The 12,560-nt window shown below is 42.6% G+C and overlaps 2 protein-coding genes across 10 annotated transcripts in view; one reads left to right on the top strand and one right to left on the bottom strand.

Moving 5' to 3' along the window:
- The window catches only part of CACNA2D4 (calcium voltage-gated channel auxiliary subunit alpha2delta 4), a 141,895-nt gene that overhangs the window by 8,641 nt on the left and 120,694 nt on the right, over positions 1-12,560 (bottom strand). For 5 of the 9 annotated variants that reach the window (XM_075210731.1, XM_075210735.1, XM_075210733.1 and 2 more), the window contains 4 exons: positions 6,633-6,694; positions 5,185-5,199; positions 2,089-2,133; positions 1,216-1,278 (listed from right to left, as the gene is read on the bottom strand). In XM_075210731.1, coding sequence (XP_075066832.1) covers positions 1,216-1,278; positions 2,089-2,133; positions 5,185-5,199; positions 6,633-6,694 — 185 coding nt within the window. Of the gene's footprint in view, positions 1-1,200; positions 1,279-2,088; positions 2,134-5,184; positions 5,200-6,632; positions 6,695-12,560 lie in introns of all 9 variants that reach the window. The other 4 variants (XM_075210732.1, XM_075210736.1, XM_075210738.1 and 1 more) reach the window with 2 other exon arrangements.
- The window catches only part of LRTM2 (leucine rich repeat transmembrane protein 2), a 733,960-nt gene that overhangs the window by 681,859 nt on the left and 39,541 nt on the right, over positions 1-12,560 (top strand). The window lies entirely within an intron of this gene.

The raw sequence follows: 12,560 nt of genomic DNA, 5'->3' as shown, positions 1-12,560 counted from the left end.
GTTGCTGCCCCTTCCTGGCCTGATTTTTTTCCCTACATGAAAAACCAAACTTCATATTTATATTTACACCTGCAAAAATGGTAAATATTCCACATTCACCTTCCATACCCAGCCCCAGTAACACTTACCTATCTCCCAACTACTTCTTCACTTCCCAACTCCAACGTCATTAACTTGTTCCTTAACCCACCTGCCACATCGAAGGCCTTCTCCACACACACAGATTCCGACAACTTTATATTGGTCCCTTCACCCAACTTCCACACCACATGCATAATGCCACTCATCCCCTGCCACATCCAATGCCTAATCCCACTCAGTCACCTGCCAAACCCATCGCCTAATCCCAATCAGACAACTGGCACACATAAAAAGTAGTTCACTGGTTTCCAACCCCAACAAGCTTTAGTTCCTTCACTCAACACCAAATGCATAATCCCGCTCAGTTAAATGTTCAGTTAACTGCTACACCTAATGCCTACTCCACTCCTCCCAAAACCAACAACTTAAACTTTGTTCCTTCACACAATTTCCACACCAAATCTCACTTTGCCACCACCCAAAGCCTAGTTCACTCACCCAATTGCTACACCCAACTCCACCATCCTCAACATACTCATCTCACCCAACTTCCAACACCATACCATTCACCCAGCCATCATACTCAACACCAGTTCTACATATCAACCTGCCACAATCATTAGATGCAGTCACCCTCCAGCAGCACCCAATACTTAATACCACTCACCCACCTGCCACACCAAATGCCTAATCCCACTCAGTCATCTGCCATACCCAACACCTAATCCCTCTTTGCCACACCTAAGGTCTAGTCCACTTACACACTTGCTACAACCAGCACCAAGTCCACTCACCCGAACTCCAACATCCTCAACTTATTTCCTTTGCCGAACTTCCAGATCCAACAGTGTCCCACTCACTCAGCAGCCATACCCCGCACCTAGATCTGCTTACCCAGCTCCTGCACCCAACACCTAGTCTGACACCCACTGCCGATAACATAGATTCACTCAACCCCAATATCCCCAACCTTGTCTGCTCACCAAACTTCCAGGCCCAACATTGCCCCATTCACCCACCAGCCATACCCAACACCTAATCCCACTCACCCTCTTACAACACCTTCTCTCCAGCCACCCAAATCCTCCTCCTTGTCCCATGTACTCATCCTGCACTCACCGTTCCTCAACTCACCTGCTCCTGGACCCTCGACACCACGATAAACCCGTTGTTGTCAACGAGATAGCAATTCAGTCTCTGAGAGAGAAAGGCAGAATGTCCACATGTAAACCAGAGTGATAACACATAATTACATTATACACCTATAGACGGTGTCTGTGACTCCAATGGTGGCTAGCCGCGTTCTACACATTCACAATGCACACACAGGGGAAGCAGACATTTTGTGGGTTAAGCCAATAATCATGAACATTATCAATACACTAGGAACTGGAGGCATTCAGTGATTGGCTGCATTCCACCAATATTGGTTCAGCCCACAAAATGGCCACTCCCATTGTCTGCAGGTGATGAATAAACTGTAAGGGCTAGATTTACTAAGCTGCGGGTTTGAAAAAGTGGGGATGTTGCCTATAGCAACCAATCATATTCTAGCTTTCATTTTCTAGAAGGTACTAAATAAATGAAAGCTAGAATCTGATTGGTTGCTATAGGCAACATCCCCACTTTTTCAAACCCGCAGCTTAGTAAATCTAGCCCTAAGTGTTATTTGCTAGATTCTGTCCAACCACTTAGTAGATTCCCTCATAATATCAAGATCTATCTTACCCTAGTAATACCCAGTAGGGGGGATTTATAACATTTATAACTATCCCCAATCCTGGCATAGGACAAGTGACTTAATAGCGGCAGTTTCACGGACAGAACAATGTTACGCCGCGGGTCCTGTAAATAACTTGCGCCTCTTTTCTGTGAAGTAGTGCCCTGTTCTTTCATGCAGGGGGCAAGATGGGACTCTATATATTGTAATTTGCAAAACCAAAACTAGTAATGTCGCCCCAGTATATGATGCACAATGACCCATGAATGACCCGATATGTTTATTACCTCGTCCGCACAGCTCAATGGACACAACCCATCCACATCGCTACACTGCGGAAAAGACAAAGAGTTTACAGTATTATACAGGCAGTATATATATATATTATATAGTATTACACAAGAAAAGAACCCCCAGTCTAGAAATACTCAATCGTTTTCTTGTTTTGTTTTGTTTTTTTTGCCATAAATCAAACTCTATTTTTATTATCACAGAAAAACAGGGTCAGAATTAAGAATTATGGTGTAACGATGTCCTGAAAACGTTAACATAAAGCTACATAGGCGTGCTTGAGATCATACAGTCATCGTCTATGGGAAGTTAACGAGCGGCATACGATAAAGAAGCGTTTACACAAGAAAACTAACGAAAGCAAAACAAATGTTACCAGCAACGCTTGTGTGTATTATTATTATTATTATTATTTATTTATAAGGCGCCACAGATTCCGTAGCGCCGGATACAGAAGCAAGTAACAAATAGATGAGGTAATACATGTCAGCAGCACAGATTAGTGTGAGTAATGCTATGGGGACTCACACAAAGTGGGACAATAGGTAGAGAGGACCCTGCCCGCGAGAGCTTACATTCTAGAGGGAGGGGTGGGGAGAGACAGTAGGACCAACTGGGATAAAGAGTTAGATGGCAGATGAGGAAGAGGAGGTGATGGATAGAATGGTCAGGAGGTGGTAGGATAGGTGAGCTTGAAAAGGTGAGTTTTGAGTGAGCATTTGAAGGACTGAAGGTTGGGGGAGAGTTGAGTGACACAGGGTAGGGAGTTACAAAGATTAGGGGCAGCACGGCAGAAGTCTTAGAGGCGATCATGGGAGGAGGTAATAAGAAGTGAATTGAACACACTCATATGCTGTATTTACAGGTCCACTTGTGTTTAACGATTAAATTCAGCCCCCAAGGGTGCAGCCCGGGGTGACAAGACTCGACTCAGCAGCCTATTTGGAACATTTTAAAGGGAAAAAATGCAGGTGCCCCAGTGCCCCAGCCCAAGGTAGCCCGCTACGGGACCTGCCTGGGGAAGGGAGGGCGGCAGATGCCCCCCTACCCCCAGCTCAGCCTGCCCCTGGGTGCAGCTCATACTGAGCTCATTAGAAGATTCAGGTGAATAATAACTCATTTTTCCCGCTTGGTCACACAACTAGAATACGTCCCTCTATATTCTTCATTATGCATAAATACATACAAATGTATCATACTTCAATGATCTTTTAAAATATTTATAAAATTAAAAAAGAAAAGGATGTAGGAGGAGTCGGTTTGTGAAGATCTCCACCAGGGCTTCCATCAGGCACAGACTAAGGACTCCGCTACCTGGGCGATGTTAAGTGATAAATCACATTACACCAGTCACTTGTTTTTCTGTAATAAATTATTTTTAATGATTTGTGCTACAAGTGGTTTTTAATTGCAGTTTAGAGCAGTGATCTTGTTCAATGACAGAGTGTCACAATTTAATCACCTTGCAGGAACTTCAGGCGATTAAACGAGTCCATTGCTTTCACTGGGAGAGGAAATGTCTCACTGATCACTGATGTTTGCCAATTCCGGGCACAAAATTCTCATTTTAATAGAAGATCATTTTTGGGGGGGGCGGGAGGTGCAATAACTCCCATGAGATTAAATACATAAAATCACACTTAATCATACAAAAGGTCATTTATGATATGCAAATATGTGAATGCAGAATACATTCCATTATACGCAAATACGCCCCATTATCCCCTCGCACACAGTGGACAGCCACTTTCCACATTTGGTATCTGTCCACGTAAAACCGCTCTGTGTCTGTTTTGCTGGATTGCGGGTAAAAACGTACGTGGTACTATGAGTAAGACCCTTAATCCGGCCAGTTTACACTTTTCTATGTCCTCAGGGGTCGTCGTGTACGTTGATGAGATGGATTTCTTACCATCCAGCTGCATTTCATAAGGTCAATGCATTGTGAGGGAGGCAGATAAAAAAATACCTCCCAGCTTTCCTGATTTCAGCAGGACAGTCCCAAATCAAGTACCTCAAATGGGGAGGAGCTTAAATGGAAGAGGGAGTGGCTTCTGCAAAAAGAGGTTGTTTTGGGTGGATCAGAGCAGTGATTATCTTGTCCAGATTTAGCATGTTCGGGGGGGTTGTACACAGATGCAAAAACAACACATGTAAATACTATATATAATTTACTAATGTACATAAGGTTTATAGCGTTCTCCAATACTTTTTTTTACTGAGTAAAAAGGTCACTGTCAGCACCGGATAGCAAGATATAACAAACAGCAGCTCAATACAGTCTTGACAAACAACATTAGCAGCATATTCCTATTTTTGCTCATTATTTAATGTGGACCCATCATGTACCCGCAGCGGATGGTAAAACATACCTCCCAACTGTCCTGATTTAAGGACCTCAAAAACTGCGTAGGTGAATATTGGGCAAAAAGTGGGTGTTTTGGTTGGATTAGAGGTGGGGCTTATTTGGCCCAATTTAGGATGTATAAATGTTGGGAGGTGTGGCTAAACCAATATTCATGATAATGCAGCCTGAAGACTTACCAAGAACCAGTAACACTGGCTCCTAGTGACTGGATAGGCTGCATTCTCAGTGATGTCACTGGCTCCTAGTGACTGGATAGGCTGCACTCTCAGGGATGTCACTGGTTCCTAGTGAATGGATAGGCTGCATTCTCAGTGATGTCACTGGTTCCTAGTGACTGGATAGGCTGCACTCTCAGTGATGTCACTGGTTCCTAGTGACTGGATAGGCTGCACTCTCAGTGATGTCACTGGTTCCTAGTGACTGGATAGGCTGCATTCTCAGTGATGTTACTGGTTCCTAGAGACTGGATAGGCTGCATTCTCAGTGATGTCACTGGTTCCTAGTGACTGGATAGGCTGCACTCTCAGTGATGTCACTGGTTCCTAGTGACTGGATAGTAGCACTCTGTGATGTTACTGGTTCCTAGTGGCTGGATAGGCTGCATTCTTATGAATATTGGTTCTGCCCACAAAGTGTGGGCAGGAGTTGGCACTTCCAGGTATATCGGGCTGTACATGTTGAGGTTCACACTGGGTTCAGGGAACAGGATATTTGAACAACTTACATCAGTGTCGTTGGGCTGAGATGAGATAATCAGGAACAGACAGAGAAAGAAATAATTAGTGCAAACTGCTCAAGGTCAGAAACAACTTACAGGACATCATCTGGTGCAGCCGGTGAGTCTTTAAAAATCACTGAATTTATAGTGATCCAAGATGCACAGATACAATGTAACACTTAGTGTATCAAATATAAAATAATGTGTCTTACAGGAGCATTTATCTAAGTACTCCCCTAAAGTGTGTTAATTTATTCCAAGTACCCCCTAATATGTATGAATGTATATCAAGTAAACCCTTATATCCTTAAACAGAAAATAAAATACCCAATTTAATTTGTTTTGTGCAAGTTTCATCACTTCCCAGTACAATAAACAGTTATTACTAGTTTAATTTAAGAGTCTGTCAAATATATCCTTTTCACAGGTTGGGAAACAGTGTAACATTTCTCATAGTATAACATCATTTAAATTATATAAAAGAGCTGCAATTAATATTCCATGATCCATATGTAAAAGTTTCCATACATTGACAGAACCGGGAAAAGCTGTCCCTTGTGAAAAGGGCACCAGATTATAAAGGCAACAGCAACATTTCTGTGGAATTTCATGGTTGCATGTTAGGAGGAAGGATGGAACAAAACAGGCAGAATTTGATTGATAGCTTGGCACACTTGCATTGCAGAAATGCTCTATGTGGATTGGTTGATTCATACATAGAGGAGGGCCAGTGATGCCACAGCAGCTCAATGACTGCAGTCTTAGCATTTTATCCTGCCTCAGATGCCATTAGGACACTGTCCTATAGATGTGGGAGGAGCTTTACCTGTCTGTAATGAGGTAGGAAGGTGATACTTCTTAACAGAGCTGTAGTGGAATGTCAGGGTGACACTGAACAGTGTATTTTCCCTTTGTGGTTCATATTTAAAAATTTCAACTTAGGGCTTAAAAAGTCTTTTCACATAAAAAGAATGGAATCAGTGAACACATTTAGGGTTTGATTTAGAGTTATACTGATGCAGTATTTGCCTATGAGGAACGATGTCTTTGCACACTTTTGCCTTCAATATTTGAAGTTGCATCTTGTGATATGTGCAATCCTAAATAGAGCACATCAACGCGCCTGGAGTATAGATGTGTCAGTCATCATCATCAGCTCCAAAACTTGCACCTAGTTTATGTAAGTGCAAGATCTCGTCCTAACGCATTTCATGATCTCTGTAATTCAAAATAAAGCGCATCTCAAATTGGCGCATTATCATCCGTGCGTCTTACTGCATTGGCATGGTGGTGCCCCTGATACGTCTCTCTAAGGGGCCACAAGTGCAAGATGCGCGCTACTCTAAACAAAGACGTAAGTTGGGCACAGTGAGTCTCTTTACCCCAAAATATGTGTTGCCATTTCCAATGTATTATATATACTGCTCCGCCCTAATAATAGGATGGTCACTTACCTGCCGGGTCGCCCTCCAAAAGATGTTCCGCAGCAGAGTCAGCTTCATCTGAACCCCAATAGCTGGAAAGACAAGAGGAATACACTCTGGTTTAATAACAGGGGAGCAGCGGATACCAATCTCTCCTGACTGTGACGACCCTGCAGATTTTCACCTTCTCCTTCAATAGAAAGAAAAACTAGGTTCTGACAGAGGATCAATTATATGTAGGAGCCGAGGTGCCAGGACTGGTGATTTAAGACGTTTACACACGTCAGTGAGCACAGAGACAGATAGCTCATTATCCGCGTGTCCCACACTAATGGTCCGTACACAGAGAACGGGCCTCTCGCTTCCATGTGGGATGATATCACGGAATAACTTAATGGTTACAAAGACAAAATGCAAATGGAAAGTCTGTAACACTAATAATTCTATAGAGCACATTGGAGGTACTCCCATGTCTTACAGAGGGGTGCGGAGGGCCTGGAATTGCCCCCACTCCCTGAGTTCCCTACTCTGCAATTTCGGAGTATGCGCCGTTCCGGTACATGCGCACCGTGCATGCTCCGTAGAGGTCCCGCTCTTCTCTACTGAGAGTGCGGAGCCCAGGAGGCCAGAATGACGTTGCCGGGCCCTCACCCAAATGTTGCTATGGGGCCCGGCAGTGGCCTGTTCTGCTCTATGAGTTCAGGAAGCTTATCAATGCTCAGACGGATGGTGACAATGTTCCTCACTGATATAATGGTGACATATCCTGAATACGTATTAACTCCCCCCGGAGCAGCCTCGGACAGGCGGCCGGGACAACAGTCTCACTTTATATCCTGCATAATTATTCACTGATTATGAAAATACATCCAAGATGGTTCCACAAACCTGCACCACACAGCGAGGGCTACTAAAATATTTATCTCATTCCCTTAGTACTTTAATAATGATCCACCCTGAGAGCGTCACTGTAACAGAACGTACTGGCTGATACTTCTCCGTGTGCTGCAAGGTACAATGTTATTCTGGGAGATGATCCCACCCCTTCCAGGGGTCTTCCTGCGCTGGTAACAATATTTTGGCAATGCCTTAAAGCATTTATAACTTGCGATGCGATCTACAGAAATGTTCAGAGGATCTCAGTAAACAATTTGGGGGGATTTAGGGCCTGAATCATAAAGGAAAGTTATGCAAAAAGTAAGTAAGGCAAAACCATGTTGCATTGGGGGGGGGGAAAGTAAATTTAAAATGTGATGGCAGATTTATATTTGGGGTAGGACATGTCCTAGATCAACTTTAAATGTCAGAGCACAAATAAGCTATCAGGTATTTGTTTGCTACATGAAAAAACAGCCAGTATTTATCTTATGTGCAAAATAATAAACTCATTTGCACCCCTTGTATTGTAACATGGATTTGTCCAGAAAACGTAAGTTTAGCAATTTTTTTGCTTAACTTTCCTTAATGAATCAGGCCCTTAGTATATAACTTAAAAGAGCCCTGTTTACCCAAATATGTTACTGTGTATTTATTTACCTTTCCATATCTTTGATCCGGTATGTGCACCCTTAACTCTAACATACAGATGCGTTTGAAGCAAATATACGGCAATGTTAAAAGTGCCCCCGTCTTTCGCAGATTTACGCTTGGTAAGAAATGTATTTCAAAGATGGGTGTAACCCAAAATATGGCACATCCCAAAGAGACGTTCTGGACCCGCGTCTGCATGTTAGACAATACAAGGAGCCACAAGAATCAGACATCTGCATCTCAAAATATTGCTGCAAGTTGTGTGCGTGCGGAGAGCGACCCGTTTTAAGTGAAGCGCTAAATTATACAGAGCAAATACACTAATGCACAGTTCTAACCCCCTCCCTCCCCCCCTCAGCTTTATGTGAATCAGTCTGATATCTAACGCCCCACATGTAGAGTTCTCACAACGAGCGACGAGCAGGTCTGCACTCAGGAACGTCTCCCAGGTTCTCTGTATAGAAAAGAGAACTGTTAGTATCTGGATGAAATTCCATCTCACTGTAAATACTGACACATGAGCCAGGTGGTTGTTACTGAGAACCCAGCAGCACTCACTAATCAGCACTAATTCTCCCAATTTATTTCATGCTCCAATCAAATTATTTTCTGCCAGAGTCGTCTGCAAGTGTCCTCGGTCTTTGCATGGAAAGTGCTCTTTCCCCGGGACACAGAATAAACCATAATGACAGAAAATAATATTATTTAGATGTCAGTAAAGAATAAAGAGATGTTGGGGATATCTACCTGCGACGTCTGGACCCTCTCCTAGAGGGAGTTAAGTCACCAGATGACGCTGATCTAAGAATATCCCGGTTTCTAGACTCTCTCTCACCTTTCCTCGCTGTCACCTCTCACACTCTCCCAGCAGTGAAAACGTGAAAAGGTTTCTCTGCGTCATTCACAAATATAGGAGCATTGCGTCTTCTCACAGCCCCAGTAAACTTCCGGGGGGACCTGGTCACAGCACCTGCTGGGTAATGACTATCAGCGGCTACTTACAGCTAAACCTACTACAGGGTAACTGCCCACAAAGCAATGAAGCTCATCATGCGCAGTTTTGTGGATCAAAAAGTGGTCTGGGGATGGGTGCCCATTTTTCTTCCCTAATCGTGCACATTTTCCAGAATGTACTAAATGAATGATAACTAGAATCTGATTGGTTGCTATAGGCAACAACTCCACTTTTTCAAACCCGCAGTTTAATAAATATACCCCCTTGTGTCTATTTTGTTACTTTCACGCCAGAGGAACATTATATCTGATGCGTGATTTGAAGCCTAATAGCAAATGAGCTTTTCCTGTGAAAACAAATGTTTGCAGCGTTCTATTGCGCTTACGACCTGGTTCTGTGTACGTGGGTGTAAGAAGCCCCTCCGTAAACCTGGCGCATACATTACAGAACTGGACTCATCTTCAACTCAGCAACCGGGGAGAAATTCCCTGATTTTCCATGTGCATCTTTGGGCCGTAAGTTAAGCCCAAGTTGCGTTCATCTCTGATCCAGGCCCACAGCGCCTAAGTGGTGTCACTGTTGATCTGAGGACACGTGAAGAGCACACATTACATATATGTTTCATTTCGCACTGTAGGTGAAACACACGCTGGGTTTATTTAGTCACACGGGGCTTGTCTGAATTTGGTTTGTCTCTAGAACGTTGTAACTTGGAAACAATGGCGTAAAGTCCGGAGATATTAACTAACAATGCCACTTACAGAGGGACGCAGGTGAGGAGGTATCTACCTGTAGTACAGACACCTGCTCATGCCCTAACGTGACGTCCACGTCTGCAGCCTCCTCACCCAACGTCTGGTGATATAATAAGTCTGGATTTACCATGGGCTGATTACATGGCAAATAGGCTGATGAGATATAAGAGCCGTGTATGAGATGCGGGAGACCTCCGCTGTCGGGGGCTTGTTACTTATATGATTATGATTTCCTGAAGAGATCATTTCTCCTGAGTTTAGTCATTGCAGATCGGTGGTAATCGAGTTATCGGTGCTGCAAACACCGACACTGTTTACTCCTACATAATTATTCCGATAATGAAGAGAGCGACATAGAAAAAAATAACTACTTACCAGTAAAGAGACACAGAGGAAATCCGACGAGAGGACATCGCGACACTTCAAATTGACGTCAGTTGTGTGCACGACTTGGAAATTTCAGCTTTTAAATCGGCAACGCACAGACCCAGGTAAGTATTATCTTTACGTTAGAGGTTAGGGTTAGGCTTAGGAATAAACTTAATAATAATACCATATTACGTGCGTTGACGCTTTAAAAAAAACAAAAAACAAAGTGGCGCACGCAACTGACATCATTTGGAAATGTTGCGATGTCCTCTCATCGGATTTCTTCTGTGTCTCTTTACTGTCGCTCTGTTCATTATCGGAATAATTATGTAGAGGTAAACAGTGTCGGTGTTTACAGCACTGATAATTCGTACTACGCCCATGCAGATAGGTGGAGGATGAAGACCATAACACTCCAGTTAGGCCCTCAGGGAAAACCTAACACCATGAATGCACAATGGAAACTCAAAAAAATCATCACCAAGACATTAATAAATATTTCATTCAGTGAGATAGAAGTTTGTGGTGCTCCTAATAAAACTATGAACACAAAGTGGCTCAGTGGATAAAGGAATATACCACCTTGAAGCAAGGGTGCATGGTGCATTTGACTAGGATCAAATCAACATTTCCTTATCACTCTTCCCCTCTCACACATCTGTATGTCGCCTGTTTTGAAGCTGACAGGGTAAGAACAAACTTTTGTCCATTATCAAAATGTTGACACCAGCACAGAGGATTTCAGGAGATGAGTGTTGTGGGAGGCAGTGATTATGTTGGTGAAAACAACTTTAATCTCCACCATGTAGAAGCTCAAAGCTTCACAAGCAGCTGATGTAATGTCCCAGCTAATAGGTGAAACGTTTCAGGACCAAGGACAGCAACTTCTACTTTATGGAAAGTAAGGCAAAACAAATGAGTAACTTTGCATCTGGGCAAAACCATGTTGCATTGGAGGAGGAGATACATTTAATATGTGGGTTAGATTTATTTTTGGGGTAGGGCATGTCCTAGATCAACTTTAAATTTCAGTGTACATATGAAGCTGTCAAGTATTTGTGTGCTACATGAAAAAACAGCCAGTATTTACCTTATGTGCAAAAAATAAACTAATTTGCACCCCTTGCATTGTAACATGGTTTGTCCCAGAGAATATTTACTCATTTTTTTGCCTTACTTTCCTTAATGAATCAGGGCCTTCAAATATTAAATACTAATCACAGCATATTTAGAACAGTTATATAGATTACATTACAGATTAGTCTAAACCTTCACTATGTAATGTTTTGTTGTTATTTCATAAGAAGGGTTTGTGCAGAAGTGTTAATGGCGTTACACACAATGATGGCGCACACAGCGCAATTCAGCTGCTGGTTATAGTCACTGTACTAGTTGTACTTATAGCTGCTGGTTATAGTCACTGTACTAGTTGTACTTATAGCTGCTGGTTATAGTCACTGTGCTAGTTGTACTTATAGCTGCTGGTTATAGTCACTGTGCTAGTTGTACTTATAGCTGCTGGTTATAGTCACTGTGCTAGTTGTACTTATAGCTGCTGGTTATAGTCACTGTGCTAGTTGTACTTATAGCTGCTGGTTATAGTCACTGTGCTAGTTGTACTTATAGCTGCTGGTTATAGTCACTGTGCTAGTTGTACTTATAGCTGCTGGTTATAGTCACTGTGCTAGTTGTACTTATAGCTGCTGGTTATAGTCACTGTACTAGTTGTACTTATAACTGCTGGTTATAGTCACTGTACTAGTTGTACTTATAGCTGCTGGTTATAGTCACTGTACTAGTTGTACTTATAGCTGCTGGTTATAGTCACTGTACTAGTTGTACTTATAACTGCTGGTTATAGTCACTGTGCTAGTTGTACTTATAACTGCTGGTTATAGTCACTGTGCTAGTTGTACTTATAACTGCTGGTTATAGTCACTGTGCTAGTTGTACTTATAACTGCTGGTTATAGTCACTGTGCTAGTTGTACTTATAGCTGCTGGTTATAGTCACTGTACTAGTTGTACTTGTAGCTGCTGGTTATAGTCACTGTAATAGTTGTACTTGTAGCTGCTGGTTATAGTCACTGTACTAGTTGTACTTGTAGCTGCTGGTTATAGTCACTGTAATAGTTGTACTTATAGCTGCTGGTTATAGTCACTGTAATAGTTGTACTTATAGCTGCTGGTTATAGTCACTGTAATAGTTGTACTTATAGCTGCTGGTTATAGTCACTGTAATAGTTGTACTTATAGCTGCTGGTTATAGTCACTGTACAAGTTGTACTTATAGCTGCTGGTTATAGTCACTGTACAAGTTGTACTTATAGCTGCTGGTTATAGTCACTGT

The sequence above is a fragment of the Mixophyes fleayi genome, chromosome 4, assembly GCF_038048845.1.
Source record: "Mixophyes fleayi isolate aMixFle1 chromosome 4, aMixFle1.hap1, whole genome shotgun sequence".
NCBI lineage: Eukaryota > Metazoa > Chordata > Amphibia > Anura > Limnodynastidae > Mixophyes > Mixophyes fleayi.
This window is presented reverse-complemented; position numbering and strand designations above follow the sequence as displayed.